This window comes from Sus scrofa, chromosome 3 (genome assembly GCF_000003025.6).
Source record: "Sus scrofa isolate TJ Tabasco breed Duroc chromosome 3, Sscrofa11.1, whole genome shotgun sequence".
NCBI lineage: Eukaryota > Metazoa > Chordata > Mammalia > Artiodactyla > Suidae > Sus > Sus scrofa.
The window spans coordinates 41,460,659-41,477,622 of NC_010445.4; the positions used below are offsets into that span (position 1 = coordinate 41,460,659).

Here is a 16,964-nt window from a genome sequence, read left to right on the forward strand (position 1 = left end):
CGGAAGTTCCTGGGACGGAGGCTGAATCCGAGCCACACCTGCACTGCGCTGCCCCAAGGATGGAACCCATGCCCTTGCAGCGACCTGAGCCCTGCAGTTGGATTCTTCACCCACTGCACAGTGGCGGGAACTCCCTCCCCTGCAGTGTAATACAGCGTTCCTTGTGACAGAGTCAGGTGCTGACTGAACTGGTTTATTTCTGAAAGCACATCCTAGTGAAGAGGCGTTCTGCCTGCAGTGTCAGCGTAAGGGCGCTTTTAGACCCGTGCAGGTTGTTACCTTCACCCAGGAGCTGGAGCGGTGGTGGAGGATGGAGAAGGAGGTGGCCTGGAAACCGACCAGGGTTGGTGGTTGGAGGAAGCAGTGGTGAACAGGCCTGGTTCATGGTCGGTCTCGGGGGCTGCCACCAGGACGTCGTAATTGTTAAAATCCACGTGTGATCCCGTGAGGGTTTGGGGCTGTTGGTGAGGTTTTGGCAGAACAGACCAGCACTGCAGCAAGAGAAGCATCTTTTCTTTGCATGAAAAATCTTTTTAGGCGTTTGCTTCCTGATTGTTTCTCTCTATCCCAGGCAGAAAAAGTCCACGAGTTGAATGAAGAAATAGGAAAACTTCTTGCTAAAGCCGAGCAGCTGGGAGCTGAAGGGAACGTGGATGAATCCCAGAAGATTCTCATGGAAGTGGAGAAAGTCCGTGCCAGGAAGAAAGAAGCCGAGGTTGGTGAGGAGAGTCTTCAGGTGGAAGCGTCGTAACTCAGAGAGTTGGGTGTTTATTTGGGCTGAACATTGAGCACGCCTCCGTTCCTTGACTCCTGGGAAGGCGTTGGAAATCGGGTGGTAGGTTGGCAGGATTGTGGGACTTAGTGTCTGCACATGCTTGGTTTTCTGTCTCTTTCCTGCCCCCGAGAGCCCGTGTGTCCGCAGGCTAGCTGCTTGCCCACTTAGACCCTAATTCCCGGTGGCGTGTGGTCTGAGGGAGTGGAGGGGCGCTGGGGAGCACCTCCTGACGTCCTCTGGCTGCCAGGTCGTCGGGGCCAGGGTGGGTGTTGAGTTTGTGTGGCCGAGCCAGATTCCCTTTGCAGCTGCGGTAAAGAGTGAGACCTGTGTTCTGGGAGACGCGCAGTGGGAGCTCAGCGGTGAGGAGCTGAGTGCAGGAGTGGTGCCAAGGGCCTGCCGAGGCAGTGACCGATGAGGCAGTGACCGGTGGGTGACGAGCACACCGTCAGGACTGTCCTTTCTGGATCGCGGTCAGCCGCCACCATTGTCTGTGGGCAGGGGGTGCTGAGATGGCATGTCGGCGCCTCCCCCGTGGTGTTTTAGGTAATGTGGCCTGTGGGTAACAGAAGGGGCAGGGATGCCAACCTGCATGTTTAAATCTTGCATTTTTCACAGAATTTCGTGCCTCATATGTTTATGAATATAAGTTTTGTAATGGAAATCCTCACCCAGGATCTGAATCCTTGCCTACTTCAATAGGAAATTTGTGTTTTTATGGAGAAAGAAGTCAGGCTCCCTGGGTTGCTGACAGCTCCAACAGGAAGGCTGCAGGGTCAGGAGGGAAGCTCTCGACCTCTTAGTGAAGCCCAAGGCCAAGCCTGCCTGCTTCTCTTTATTTGGCCACACCTGTGGCCTGCGGAAGTTGCTGGGCTGGGGATCAAACCTGAGCCGTCACAGAGACAATGCTGGGTCCTTGCTGCAGTGGGGACCCCCAGGCCTTCTGGTTTCAAAGAGCAGGACAGGCACCAGAAGCCAGTTAGATGACCCCGAGGTTTGTGTGATGTGGGTTCACTTGAATGTCTGCACACAGCCACAGGGGCAGCAGGGTATGGGACTAGGGCACATGGCTACTCATGCCCAGACTCCCAAGTGTCCTTGCTCCGGCCACTGTCCCCATCATCTGAGTGTCCCCTAGGAGGCAGCACCCCTTCCTTCACACCGCTGCACAAGGAAGGACGGTGGAGGGGAAGCCTCAGCAGTGCTGCTCTTTGGGGTGATCTTTCTGCCCTCAGCAGACAGGCTGTTCAGTCGTCTTAAGTAATACTGTGGGAGTTCCCTGGTGGCTCAGTGGGTCAAGGACCCAGCATTGTCACGTCTCTGGTTCCTGCAGTGGTGCGGGTTTGATCCCTGGCCTGGGAACTTAGGCATGGACAGATGCTCTTTAGCCATTTTCTCCCCGTACGTGGCACCTTGTAAAACCATAGCACAGCGTCACAGAAGGTGTACTGTTGGGGCTGCAGTCAGGGTCCAGAACCTCCATCACCACAGACGGCCTGCCTTGTGCCCCTAGTGCCACACTCACTCCTCTGTGCTGGCAGCCACTGCTCTGTCGTCCTTTCTTAGCGTCTGTCCATCTGAAGACTGTTAGGTGACGGGGTCACACAGGATGTGCGCCTTTGGGACCAACTGTTTTTTTTTTTGCTCAGCACACTTAAAATTGCTTTGGGAAAATCGTAGGGGATGGCGTTCAGTGTTTCCAAACTAGGAGTTTCTTGAGGCGAAGCCAGTTAAAGATCTGGTGCCGTCACTGCAGTGACTTGAGTCTCTGAGGTGGCACGGGGTCAGTCCCTGGCCTAGGACCTTCTACATGCCCTGGGTGCAGCCAAAGAAAAAAAGTCTTCAAAACTGCAGAAAAGAGCAGAATAACGTGACATGTTCATGCACTTGCTGTATTTCGCCCTTTTGCTTGAGGTCTCTCTTCCTTTTGGAGGAGGCAGCACGTGCTGATGGAAGCCGGCCTCCCGATAGTTGCTTCTCTAGACCCCATTCTCCCCCCCCCAGAGGCCTCAGCGTGCGGTCAGCACAACTTCAGTGCTGTCTCTAGGCCTCATCGCCACGTACCCATCAACCCTGCGAGCCCCAGGCCTTCAGGAGCCCTGCATCAGCGCTGCAGGTCCCTCGCCCACCCGCGCTGTGGGCGCTCCCCAGGCTGCCATGGGCAGACGTTTTCAGTTCTTTACTGCTGTAGGATTCCGCGTGTGGGGCGCAGGGCCGTGTGTCCAGGGGCGGTTTTCTGGGTTACAGCCAGTTGCGGTGAGCATCCGTACACCTGTCGCCTGGGGCAGGGGTGAGTGAGTGTCCCAGGACGCACACCTGGAAGGAGAGTTTCTGGTGACCCCCCTTCCCGGGCGGCTCCAGCCGTCCGCGTGCTGGAGGGCCTGGGTTTTATCTCCCTGCCAGTGTCGGGGTGCTGCGCTGTCCCTTTTAATGTCCGCTCCTCGGGGATTGTTTTGAAAGTGAATTCACGGGCAGTGGCTGCGTTCGGTCTTCCCATCAGGATAAACTACTGTGGAAATGCGTTCCTGAAGCCTGGATTTGGAAGGGGTGCTTTGACTCGAGCACAAGCCGCAGCAGCCACGTCCAGCTTGTTTGCCTTTGTCCTCCGTCTTTTGCTCCTTGTGATTCTCTAGCCGCAGGCTGTGCTGGCTGCAGGGGGAGGTGTGCTTCTCGGTCCATCCTGTTGTAAAGACAGTGTCCGCTGTATTTGCCCTTCCAAACTTTAACTTGTGGCTACAGCTTCCTGGATGCTGCTGTGGTTTTTGCTCCTCGATTGGGTTTAGAGTTCTGTTTGCTTTTCAGGGCCCTGTTGAAGACCCTGCCCCCTGCCCCCTGCCCCCTGCCCGCTTCCCTGGTCTTCACAGGGCTCTCCACTGGAGCAGGGACCTGCCCGCCCGCTGGCCTCTTCCACATGCAGCGTCCTGTCGGAGCGTTGGGAGCAGCCAATGATTTGACTTCTCTGTCACCTCTGTCGGCCCTGCCCATGCTTCCACTTGGGCTGAGTGAGTACCCAGGGGCATCTGGTAAAGCTGACTGGCGTCCCTCTGTTCCTGCTCTCCAGGAGGAATACAGGAATTCCATGCCTGCGTCCAGTTTTCAGCAGCAGAAGCTTCGTGTCTGTGAGGTCTGCTCAGCCTACCTTGGTCTCCATGACAATGACCGTCGTCTCGCAGACCACTTCGGGGGCAAGTTGCACTTGGGGTTCATTCAGATCCGTGAGAAGCTTGATCAGTTGCGGGTACGTTGACGTGTCACGTTTTCTGAAGATGTCTGAGAAGTCTCGTGGTTGTGTTCACATCACTTTGCTCGTAGAAACCCTTATGTTCTGACCCTAACTCGCCATAAGGAACTGGTGAGATTTCATCAGCGCGTTCCCGCAAGAGACCTGCTGGCTCAGAATCCAGTGGGGCTTGGGCTCTTTGTTTACTTTGCAACCTTGTTTATGGAAGAAATGGCAGAATCCAGTCCCAGTGTGGAGACAGTCCCCCCACCACCCCCCGAGCTTCTGTTTGGAGCTGGAGGGAGCCCGAGTCTGGACACGGGTGGACAGATGGGGGGCGGTCCAGCTGGAAGGATGAGGGCTGGGTTTTTCCTAGGAGTCTCTGTCCCTTCCTCAAGCCCCTCCTCCTCCTGGGTCCGGCTCTCCGGCTTCCACGTCTCGGGAGGAAGGCCAGGAAGGAAGGGTCCGCGCTTTCGGGCATTCTGGACGGTCTTCAGCCTGACGGCCCTCCCTCACTGTGCAGCGCCTGTGGCGGCTGTGGGAACACGGCTTCTCTCCAGACCCAGCGTCTGGAGGGTCAGACGTGGCACCCCGTTGTGGGACACCAGCTCTCAGGGCCCCGGGCCCGTGTGCCCCTTGGGCAGTGGTGGGTGCAGAGCCCTGCGTGCAGGGAGGGGTCCCCAGTGTTGGTGTGAGGTCGGCACTCAGAGAGGGCCGGCTGGCAGTGGAGACATTCTCACCACGTTTTTTGCTCCTGTGCTCCCAGCAGAATTTTGAAAGGATTTTTTTTTTTTTTTAATGTAAATAATGGGCCTATTGACTTTGTTTTGCAAAATAAGATCTCTTTAAGCAATTTTCTTCAATCCTATCTCAAGGTCCCCTTTTTTTTTTTGTCTTTAGTCTTTTTGTCTTTTTGCTATTTCTTTGGGCCACTCCCGCGGCATATGGAGGTTCCCAGGCTAGGGTCTAATCGGATCTGGAGGCACCGGCCTACGCCAGAGCCACAGCCACACGGGATCCGAGCCGCGTCTGCAACCTACACCACAGCTCACGGCAATGCCAGGTCGTTAACCCTCTGAGCAAGGGCAGGGACCGAACCCGCAACCTCATGGTTCCTAGTGGGATTCGTTAACCACTGCGCCACAATGGGAACTCCTAGTCTTTTCTCCTTTTAGGGCCACATTCGCGGCATACGGAGGGTCCCAGGCTAGGGTCCAAAGGGAGCTGTAGCCACCAGCCTATGCCAGAGCCACAGCAACTCCAAATCCGAGCTGCATCTGCGATCTGCACCACAGCTCACAGCAACGCCAGATCCTGAACACACTGAGCGAGGCCAGGGATCGAACCCACACCTCATGGTTCTTGGTCGGATTCATTTCTGCTGGGCCACAGCAGGAACTCCCCCAACTTCCTTTTTTGTCTGTTTGTTTGCTTTTGGCTGCTTCCACACATGAGAGTTCCTGGGCCAGGGCTTGAGGTCAAAACCCAGCTGCCACAGAAATAACACTGGATCCTTAACCCATTGCACGGGGCTGGGGATTGAACCAGCAACACTGGATCTCAACCTGATGCAGCACAGCAGGAACTTCATCTTTGTCGCGCATTTTTAAGTTGCAGTTTTTGTTGTTAGGAGTGTATTGATCTGAGACACCCATAATGCATAACAGTTTGGTGTCAACTACCATCTCCATCAACAGTGCTCCTGAGCAATTGGGATTGTCACTCCTGTTTTCCTTCAAGTTGTTCTTCCATTCCTACCAGTATCCTGTCCTAATACATAATTTTTTTTTTTTAGGGCCATACCTGGGGCATATGGAAGGTCCTAAGCTAGGGGTTGAATTGGAGCTACCACACAATGCAGTGTGGCTGCCTACACTGCAGCTCATGGCAATGCTGGATCCTTAACCCACTGAGCAAGGCCAGGGATCGAACCCACAACCTTCCTAGTCCGCAGTCGGGAACTCCATCTCAAGACACAGTTTTGCATCAGCATACATGGAAACTTGTTTCTCTGGATCCTTAAGAACTGAAGTGATCGTTGTTTCCTGCCGTCATTGCAGTTATGAAAGGGTGTGTAGTTGGCAGAACCACACAAGTAAATGACAGATTTTGACGAACTGCTGTTAAACTGTCAGCAGAAAACGTATCTGAAGTGTGCGTGCGTCTCTTAATGGTGAAGAGGCTGGGCCCTCTGCCCTCGCCAGGGACGGCTTCGCGCTCGGCGGGCCGTGCACCAGGGGGGCTTTGTCGGGTGGGGGGAGGCACAGTGTCGGGAGGAGGGCGGGTTTGGAAAGGCGGTGCCACCAGCCTGTGGCCAGTGTTTGCTCAGGGTGCTTTAGGGCGAGCTCGTGGAGGCCAAGGGGCCAAAATGGCTTCCAGCGCAGGACAAGGGGAGTGGGGGGGGCACCACCTGAGAGCCCCCCTCTTCCTGGGGCCCGCCTCCCGGCCACAGCGATCTGAGAGCGCCCTTCGTGCCCTCGTGGCTGCAGAGAGGGCCGGCCCTTTGTCCCCCAGCCCTCCCAGCAAGGAGGCCCTCAGAGGCCCTGCCTTGGTCAGGGTGCTCTGAAGCGGCCGGCGGCTGGTGCTCCAGGGGTGGAGTTTCTGGTCCGCCCACTGCCAGGAGTGCTTCCTTTTCTGTTGCCGTCAGTCCGGTGAGGTGAGTGTGGGCTTTGGACCGCCCACCTCCCCCGGCTGCCCGCCCCGGAGGCTAGCTCAGCAGCTGGGGGCGGGCTGCGCCTGGGCTTGGCTCCCCACCCGAGATGTGCTTGGCCACATGCATGCGTTCTCCTCAACGTGAAGTTGGCGGAGTCTCCTTTAGGTAGAAAACGAGCTTTCTGGGCCGATGTGAAGCAGTGGTGACTTGGGCGACCCGGGAGCACAGCACTTCTTAGGGTATTTAGTCTGTCGCTGTGTTCCTAGAACGGAGTGACGCGACCGCGTTGTTTCTGTGTGTCCCTGTGGCTGCACAGGTGTTCGAAAGACCTTGTGTCCCCACGTGGCTCAGCGGATTAAGCACACAACTAGTACCCGTGAGGATGCGGGTTTGATCCCTGGCCTCGCCCTGAGCTGTGGTGTAGGTCGCAGACGTGATTTGGATGGGGCGTTGCTGCGGTGTAAGGCCGGAAGCTGCAGCTCCGACTTGAACCCCTAGCCTGGGAACTTCGATGTGCTGCGAGTGTGGCCATAAAAAGACAAACAGAACAAAGCAAAACACTTGAGTCTCTTAGGATCTTCGATTGCCAACAGTGAGACCACTGAAAGGCTTTGGTCAGCAGCGTCACACTGCAGTGTGTCAACTGCTCTCCTCCTGTTTTTTAATTTTTCGTTTGTTTAGAAAACTGTGGCAGAGAAGCAGGAGAAGAGAAATCAGGATCGACTGAGGAGGAGGGAGGAGCGGGAGCGGGAGGAGCGGCTGAGCAGGAGGTGAGTCCACGAGCCCAGCCCTGCCCTGGCAGCGCTGCTCACGACACTTGAGGTCGGCCAGGTGCCTGGCCGGCCAGTGGAAGGAGAGTAAGCAGACACACCACACGTTTAGACAGGTGAGGTCCTGGTGGCCCAGGAGGACCTCTGTGCAGCCACGACCACAGGATTCTTACCTGGAGAGGTGTGGCCTCGGGACCTGCTCCCCTGCCTCCTCTGGATGCAGCTCAGCCAGCAGGCAGGGCTCCCGTGTGGGCTGCGTGCTGGCAGGCGGTGGCGGGGAGCGGCGAGCACAGGTGCTGCTGGGAGGTCCAGGCCAGGGGCGGCGCTGTAATAACCACAGGAGGGCAGAATGCGTGTCCTGGGGTGGGGCTGGTGGGGTTTGCTCTCAATGGATTCCTGAGGGGTGGAGCCGGCCTCACGGCTGCTGTGGCAATGAAGAGACTGGGAGCCTTGTGTGGGGGTGAGAAGGTGGTGAGAGTAGAGCATGCCTCTGGTCGTACTGGGGTTGAGATGCTTAAGGCGAGTCTGCTCAGAGTCAAAGGAGGGGCTGGGACCCACAGTGACCATGCTGTCATCAGGTGCAGACACCGGGCCAGAGGAAGTCCTTGCCTAACAGATTCTGGCTGTAGATAGACTCAGGCAGTGTGACGGTGTGTCAGGGAAACACACAAGAGGTGGCCAGTTGGGGGGTGTGTCCTGTGTGCCTCCACCTGTGAGACCTTCCCATGGCAGGTGTGTCCCTGCTGTGACATTGTCATTAGCTGTCCCTTCCCCACCTTCAGATCCCGCATGGCTGTGGCTGTGGTGGAGGCTGGCAGCTACAGCTCCAATTAGACCCCTGGCCTGGGAACCTCCACTTGCCGCGGCTGCGGCCCTAAAAAGACTCAAAAAAAAAAAAAGTGTTTACTATGTAAGTATTGGTAGACGTTGGAGAAATTGCTTTCCAAGTGGCTCTGTCACGTCACCCTCTGGCCACATGGTATGCGAGCAGCATCTCTTGTCACCTGCTTCTTCCGTGTGTTTTGGTGGCAGTCCTGTAAGTCTCTGCCCAGTGCAGGGTGGGAAGCGGACCTCGTTGCTGTAACGTGCGTTTGCGGGGTCGCTGGTTGTGTCCTGTCTCCCAGGGCGCTCCTTGACCCTCACTGGCAGGAGCTGTGTTTGGAACCGGGCTGTCCTGTCCAGCCCCACACCTGTCCTGTGGCCGCCTGCAATGGAGCCGTGTCTCCTGTGAGCAGCTCGCAGACGCCTGGGTGCCGGTGCTTCTGCCTGCTGGGGGCTGCCTCCCTCAGCTGTCGAGGGTGGGGCTGTCTGGGAAATGGTTCATCCTCTCTTTCCATTTTAGGTCTGGATCAAGAACCAGAGATCGCAGGAGGTAGGTTTTCCGCCTGCTTTGCAGTGCGCTCGGTCGGGGCTTCCCTTCCCCCTGCGTCATTCTTAATGACCTTGCTAACCTCACGGGCATCTTCACGGGCTCGTGAAGGGCACAGGTTGTGGGTGAGACTCAGGCCTTGTAGGTGGGGCTGGAGGGCCGAGAGCTGAGTCGGGGCGGGGTGTCCACATCCGCAAGGTCGCCTTCAGGGCACTGCCGAGGCCTGCGGGCAGCTGGAGGTCTGTCGAGAAGATGTCAGGACGCACCGGTGGGAAGGGTCCCGGCCAGCGAGCGATTGCTGGACCCGAGTGAGCCCGAGTGTCCCCGTGGGGAGGACAGGGAGACACCAGGAAAGCATCAGCAGGACCCGTCCCTGCAGGTCGCGCTCCCGGGACCGGCGGCGGAGGCGGTCCAGGTCTCCTTCCAGAGAGCGGCGGAAGTCCTCCCGGTCCCGGTCCCAAGACAGACACCGGCGCCACCGGAGCCGTTCCCGGAGCCATAGCCGAGGCCACCGCCGGCCATCCAGGGACCGGAGTTCGAAATACAGGTAACTACTCTGACTTCTTCGGGGGCCGCCACCGGGAGTGAGCCCTTCCCTGTGCTGGGGTCTGGGGTCTGTTGTCCGTGGGGCTGAGCTGCTGGTGCCCCAGGCTGAGAGCAGCAAATGGCTTTGGGCTGGGACAGCTGCCGGGGTGTGTGTGTGTAGGTGTCATGTGTGGGCTCGGCCGTGCCCCCTCTTCACACTCACTGTCACATTGGCGTATGGCCCGAGGCGGCTGTCCGGAGCCGGCCCACTAAGCTCGGCTGTGGTTTTTGAAAGACAGAAAAAAAGACCCTGCTGGCACTCATGCCCCGGAGGACTCCTGCCGGCTTTGGTGTGATGGGTTGTGGTTCCCTTTTTTCCGTTGTATTTTTACGCAGTGGGTCCTATTCCACCCCGGAGGCCCTCGCGTCTTCCTTCGCACCCTAAGGTGGAAGCCCCCCTGCTCCTCGTGATCTCTGCGCACGTCACTTTCTGGTGGCTGCCTCGCCTTCCCTGAGCCACCAGAGGGGTGGGCTTGGGGGGTGGGGGCCCTCCCAGCCGCAGTGCGGCCTGGCCTTCCCTGACGTGCCGTCGAGGGTGCAAGAGATGGGTGCCCGTGCGCTGGCCGGGAGGCTGCGCCCGCCCACGCTGAGCCCCTGGTCCCCGTTCCAGGTTCTCCAGAGAGCGGGCCTCCAGGGAGGCGTCCTGGGAGCGCGGGCGGAGCGAGAGGGGGGCCGCCGACTGGAGGCTGGAGAGCGCCAACGGGAAGAGCACCTCGCGGAGGTCGGAGGAGAAGGAGGCCGGCGAGATCTGAACCCGCGCCGGGCGTGTGAGCGCCGGTGGACACGTTGGACGCGGCCCACCTGGCCCTTTGTATTTGCTGGGAACGCCTCCCCTTTTGTAGTTGAACCTTTCTGTTGTTGTGGAGCTAGCTGTGACTTTCTAGAGTGTACAGAGTTGCTCCTGTGTTCTGGGTTACATCCCGTGGGAATAAACACCCTGACAGACTGCCTCCCGACAGCTGCCCTGCAGTCTCCGCGGGTGGGGGACACACCAGGATCCTCCGCCCGGACCCGTGACTTGGCCTTTCGGCATCTGGCCTGCGGTGCACCCCGGCGCCGGGACTGGTGGGAGCCGCTGTGCACGGCCGTCTGCCTGGGCCCGGGGGTCCTTCCCGCGGGTCCGAGCTGTCCTCTCCTGCGCTCGGTTCCTTGCAGGGCTGCCTGTCTGGTGTGTGGCCCGCAGCCTCGTCCTGGCACGTGAGCTCGGATGAGCTGCAGTTTCCCTCCTGGGTGTCGCGAAGGGCAGAGAGAGACCCTGGGATAGTAGCCACGGGACAGCCAAGAGGTCCTCAGGGGAGGGCATGCTGGACGTGTCAGGCCTGGTTGGACGCAGGCTGAAGGAGGGCTGGTGTGGGACCCCCTCTCCCCAGCCCTTCTGCACGTCTCGTCCCACTGAAGCGAGCCGTCCGTCCCTAGGCAGAGCCTGCCTGGCTCCCTGGGCGTGTGGGCTGTTCTGCTGCTGTGGGGTGGGGGTGCGGCAGGGGGGTCCTTTCCCCAAGGGGTACTTGCCTGGCTTACAACCCAGGCTGGCCTGGGACACCCTGGAGCACACTGCTCACAGAGGGGCCGCTGAAAAGCCGGGGTGAGTATCTGCTGGGCGGGGGCGGGGAGCGGAGGCGCCCTCCTGGGTTTGCCAAGTGGATCCAAGTTGGCAGGAGCCTCGAGTGGGATAAAGGTGGTCCTGGGAGGGGAGAGGCACCGGGGCGAGAGCTGTGGTGGGGGTTCCTGGTGCAGCTGTGCGGCAGCCCACCCCTCCCACTTGCGTTCTTAGCTCCTGGGGGGCTGTGCGGGTGGCCCAGTGTGCATGCACCTTGCGCTTAACCGTGTACAGTGGAGTGGTGGTCAGTGCAGCAGCTGCTGTCCGTAGGTGGCTTTGAAGAGGCTGGGGGAAGACAGCATCCCTGGACTCAGGAGTAGGCCGGGGGTCCTGGCCAGAAAGTGGTGGGGCTGGATGCCCACCCCCTGCCCGGGTCAGTCCAGCACCAGGCAGTGGGGGCTCTTGCCGCTGGACCTGACGGCCCTAGTGCTGGAGGCTCCTGCTGGCCCTGGCACACCCCAGGCCCAATCTTGGGCTGAGAGCTCGGTTCCCCAGCCCCTTGGGTTCCTGATACCGACAAACTCCTGGTAGCAGGAGTGCCCCAGGCCGGCCGTGGCCTTGCTCTCTGGGTGGGCTCAAAACGGGGTCCAGTGGTGATGGGAGCAGGGCAGAGGCCAGGGCACTGGGGCTGGTCTGGGGACGCCACAGCAAACTTAGGTGGGTCCCAGTGGAGGACTGCTCCCAGGTAGGGGACCAGGGGGCCACCCATCTTGAGCTCTCTCAGTCTGGGGGCTCACCAGGAAGGAGATGGGACAAGGACGAAGAGGGCCTGCAGTCCTGGCCGAGTCCCTGTGTGGGGACCCGACTGGGGGGGAATCCCAGGCCCCTCAGGAACTCCCACAGCCACGGTGCTGGTGGCCGGTGGCGGGAATGTCGTGTGGGTGGTGACGGTGTCTTCTGCGTACATAGAACCCCCAGGTAGTCGGGGGCAGGCTCCTCTTTTGGGGGGTTTCTAGCCAAGCCTAGGGCTGCATTCTGGGGGCGGGAGGGCCAGAGGAAGTGTGCTGGCCCTGCGGCTCAGGGGAGCCCACAGACCCCAGGCCCTCACTGCGTCGTGTGGGTTCAGGGGTGCCCTCCCAGGGGGATGAGGATGCCCGGCAGCCAGGTGTTTGGCTTGGCCTGTGAGCTGGAGGCTTGGTTTGCGACAGCTCGGGGTTGGGGGGGGGACCTGGAGGGGCGGTGCCTCTGAAGGGACCCCTGACTGGGAAGTGGGATGGTGGCCACAGTGGGGCTGAGGCCCAGGGTGGCCCTGCCCTGGGGAGGCTGGGTCAGCTGAGGGGTTTGTGGGCTCTAGCACCTATCAGTGCCATCCAGAGGACCTGGGAAAGCAGGTGGCGTTGGCCCCCCTGGAGTTTTTGTTGATCTGGGGAGGGTCTGAGAATGAACCTTTGTCCTTTTTCAGATTTTTTTTTTGATTGAGATAAGCTCACCTAACATACAATTCTACATGTTGACCTCTTAATTAAAAGTAAGATTTTGTGATTTCTAGTACGTTCACCGTGTTGTGCTCTTTGGTTTCCCGTTTTCATCACCCCCAAACCCCATCCCCACAAGCAGTCACTCCCTCAGCCCTCTGGCGCCAGCCCTAGGCAACCGCTAAGCTCCTTCCTCGGCAGTCACCACCTTCTCTTAGGAGCGTGGTGTTTGCAAGGATCATTCACTCTGTAGCCCGTATTGCCTCCAAGAATGTCACATCTTCTCTGGGCTGCTGGTTCGAAGCACACTGAGAGCCGCAGTGGGGGCGGCAGGAGAGGGTCCCTCGAACTGGGCTGGGAGCTGAGATGCTGCGTGACTCCCTGGAGCAGGGTTCCAGCTCAGGGGCCATGCTGATGGCCCTCGTGCTGCTGAGGCCGTGGGAAGGGAGGAGTGGTTGCTGGCAGTGTGCTCCTTTACCGCTGCTGCACAGGCCCGCCACAACCCCTCCTCCCCTCCCACAGCCCCAGGCCTCTCCTGCACAGGAGGCTATGCACACAGGGCCCCGCACAAAGTCTGTCACTGGGGGCCAGTGGCCCCTGGCCCAGGGCATCCCCCCTCCCCTGGGGGCACCTGGGAGCTCCCAGGCAGGTCCAGGGTTTCCCTGGTGTGGCTCTCTTTCCTGAGCACCCACCGTTCTCTAATGATTTCTGCTCTCTGCTCTTCCCGTTTCCCCTCCTGGGCTGCTCCCTTCCCCCTGTCACCCCAAGCAGCCTGGCCTGCCTGACCTCTCTACAGCGGGCCCATGGGGTTGGGGCTGTAGTCCTCACGGTCCAAGCCAAGAGACGGGTGGACCCCAGAGGCCTTTTATAAGTTTCTAGTGAAAGGTAATTGACAAATACTCTTTGTTTCAGGTGTTCAGTATACATAATAGAGTGATTTTTTTTTCTTTTTTTGTCTTTTCTAGGGACGCTCCTGCAGCATGTGGAGGTTCCCAGGCTAGGGGTGGAATAGGAGCTGTAGCCGCTGGCCTGCACCAGAGCCACAGCCACGCAGGATCCGAGCCGTGTCTGTGACCTACACCACAGCTCACGGCCACGCTGGATCCTTAACCTGCTGAGCAAGGTCAGGGATTGAACCCGCAACCTCATAGTTCCTAGTCGGATTGTTAACCACTGCGCCACGATGGGAACTCCAGTGATTTTTTTCTTGTGATGAGAGCTTTTTTTTTTTTTTTTTTTTTTTTGTCTTTTTGCCATTTCTTGGGCCGCACTTGCTGCCTATGGAGGTTCCCAGGCTAGGGGTCTAATCAGAGCTGTAGCTGCCAGCCTAGGCCAGAGTCACAGCCACGCAGGATCCGAGCCGTGTCTGCAACCTATGAGCAAGGGCAGGGATCGAACCCGCAACCTCATGGTTCCTAGTGGGATTCATTAATAACCACTGCACCATGACGGGAACGCCATGATGGGAGCTTCTAAGCGCTACTCTTAGCACCTTCCAGTAACAGTGCAGTGTTACTGTGTCTGTAGTGGTGCAGTGATGGGATGAGGTGATACGTTTCAGTGCAGTACTTGTCCTGGACCCCTTTCCGAGCCCCCACCAAAGTCCAGCCTCTCTGCAGAAGAGCGTGCAAACACTGTAGAGACGGGGAAGCCAACCCGGCGTGTGCAGCCGGCTCCAGAGCGCCACGCCGGGAGCCTCCGTCGCCGCAGCGTCCCTGTCCTGCCAGGCCTCTGCTCTCCTGACCTGTGGAAGTCACTACCACAGCCCCACCTGCTTAGGACGAGACGTGTACGTCCCACGATTTCTGAGCGTTGGCGTCTCAGGTGCGCCTCCTCCGAGGCTGTCCCCGGAGGGTCCTCCCCAACTCGCCCAGCCTGGGTGGCTTTGCAGCCTCGCCAAGGGGCCCACAAGGTGGCCCCGGCAGAGCCGGTGAGGGAGGGGCTCTCCTAGCAGGATCCCGTCATTGGTTTGGGGAGTGACATCCTGTTCTCGTCCTGGATTCTGGGTTAAAAGCAAGGCAGCAGCAAGCAGCATGGGCCTAATTTTAAGAGACACGAGGGGAGCGAGGAAGGGGAGAGAGCCGTTGAGACGCTAAGTGCTGGTGAGGGCCCGGAGGACTCCGAGCAGCTGCAGGGGAAAGGCGCCTGGCGGTTTCTCCCCAGCTTAGCCTGTGGGCACAGGACCCACTCCCAGAGGCACACCCGGGAGCGCGGGAGCAGGGACTCAGGCTTGTGTAGGTTCCGGTGGTCCCAGTAGCCAGAAGGTGGGGGTGACCCAGGTCCCCACAACAGACAAGGGGCAGACAGGCCGGGTTGTCTGTCCCTGCAGCTGTTTCCAGCCTCAGGAGGACAGCGTGAGTCTCGAGTAACGAGTAACAAGCCGAACTGAGCACACGCTCGGGGTCAGGGTTATAGTTGCATGAAATCCCCGGGGCCACAGGTCCACATGGACAGGCGGGAGGGTCAGTGGTTTCCAGGGGCCGGGGGAGGAGGCAGGGAGGGTGACGGGCCCTCCTCTGGAGGCTGAGCAGGTTCTGGAACTAGACAGGTGATGGTTGCACAGCATTGTGAGTGTAACGTTGAAGTGGTTGGCGGTGTTGTGTGGGTGCCCAGACTGAAGATAAAAGGCCACGTCGGGCTCCCAGGCAGGGGCCCACAGGGAGAACACCAGGCAGAGGAACTGCCAGGCAGAGGAACTGCTTCACAGTGTCCCCACCACTGTTCGGGACACTTTCTTTTTTTCTTTGTAGGGCCCCATGGAGACACATGGAGGGTCCCAGTCTAGGGGTCAAATTGGAGCTGCAGCTGCCAGCCTCCACCACAGCCACAGCAACACAGGATCCTTAACGCACTGAGCAAGGTCGGAATCGAACCCGCAACCTCGTGGTTGCTAGTCGGATTCGTTTCCACGGCGCCACAGTGGGAACTCCTCATACACTCGGTTCCTCTCCTTCTTTCTGTTTCTCCCCCGGAACCTCCCACACACGTGCTCAGTGTGTGGTGCTTGGTTGAATGTGGCCCCATAGATAAAGAGCTCCTGATCCCTGGAGCTGGTGGACGTCCCATTGTGCGGCACCAGAATGTTGAAGGTGCGATTCGGGAAGATGCGGAGAGGGGGGTGATGAGTCTCGATTATCCAGATGTGCCTCGTGCAATCACGAGGATCCTTATGAGTAAGAGGCAGAGGAGCTGTGACCGTCACAGCTGGGGGAAGGGCCCAAGCCAAGTGATGCAGTCGTAGAGGCTGCAGAGTGAGCAGGAGTTTCCCCAGCGCCTCTGAGGGAGCAGGGTCCTGCTCACACCTTGATTTGTGGCCTCTGGAAACTGATTTGGGACTTCTGCCCTCGAGAACTGTTAACGGGATAAACTTGTGTTGTCTTCAGTCAGTAAGTTTTTATTTAGACCAGCAATAGGAAGCCAAGTCCAAAGTCATTGAAAACCGTTTGCCTGACAGGTGAGACGCACTGCAGAGCTACTGAGTGCAACGAGGTCCCCCCCACCCCTGCTTTTATTTGGCCATGCCTGCTGCACGTGAAAGCCCCTGGGCTAGGGATCTAACCCGAGCCACTGCAGTGATCCTTAACCCACTGTGCCACAAGGGAACTCCCAGAGCCCCCTTTGACGTAGTTATTACTGGCTGGTGTTTTGTCTGTATAAGGTTTTCTGTTTGTTTTCTTAACTCTGTAGGCACTGCCACTGTATATTCAATCAGTGTGTTTGTAATTTATTCCTTCTTACTTCTCAGACTTCTCATTAGGATCACCTTCCATCTGCCTGAAATACAGCTCTGCTAACTTCACTAACTCTCTGTATGACTGTGTTTTATCTGTTAAACTTGTCCATTGCCATTTTGTTTCCTTAATTTTTACTTATTTATTTGCTTTTTAGGGCTGCACCTGCAGTATATGGAAGCTCTAGGCTAGGGGTCTAATTGGAGCTGCAGCTGCCAGCCACAGCCATGGCCACGAAGGATCTGAGTGGCCTACACCACAGCTGGATCTGTTATTAACCCACCGAGCCAGGGATTGAACCTGCATCCTCATGGATTTTAGTCGGTTTTGTAACCCTCTGAGCCATAACGGGAACTCCCTGCAATTTTATTTTTGACAATTATAATTTCATTTCTAAAAGTTCTTTTTTACATGTGCTGTGTGACTTTTTATATTTTATGGCTGCCTGCAGATATTCCAAATCATGTCTTTGAATTGTTTTTATTTTTTTATTTTTATTTTTTGCAGGCACCGCAGCAAACAGAAGTTCCTCAGTCCAGGGATGGAACCTACACCAACAGCAGTGACAGTGCTGATCCTTAACCCACTGAGCCACCAGGAAACCCCTTGTCTTTATTTTTTTTATTTTTTTGCATTTTAGGGCCACACCTGTGCATACAGAGGTTCCCATGCTAGGGGGCCAATCAGAGCTACAGCTACTGGCCTACACAACAGCCTCAGCACTATGGGATCCAAGTTGCGTCTGCGACCTACACCACAGCTTATGGCGATGCTGGATCCTTAACCCACTGAGCGAGGCCAGGGATTGAACCCACAACCTCATGGTTCCTAGTTGATTCATTACTGCTGGGC

General features: G+C 57.9%; 1 protein-coding gene across 6 annotated transcripts in view; it reads left to right on the forward strand.

Moving 5' to 3' along the window:
- LUC7L (LUC7 like) overlaps positions 1-12,457 on the forward strand; it is a 30,989-nt gene extending 18,532 nt beyond the window's left edge. For all 6 annotated transcript variants that reach the window (XM_013987737.2, XM_021086946.1, XM_003481080.4 and 3 more), the window contains 6 exons: positions 572-715; positions 3,834-4,010; positions 7,327-7,415; positions 8,758-8,787; positions 9,164-9,331; positions 9,980-12,457. In XM_013987737.2, the coding sequence (XP_013843191.1) occupies positions 572-715; positions 3,834-4,010; positions 7,327-7,415; positions 8,758-8,787; positions 9,164-9,331; positions 9,980-10,121 (750 nt within the window). In that variant the 3' untranslated portion in view covers positions 10,122-12,457. The remainder of the gene's footprint in view (positions 1-571; positions 716-3,833; positions 4,011-7,326; positions 7,416-8,757; positions 8,788-9,163; positions 9,332-9,979) is intronic.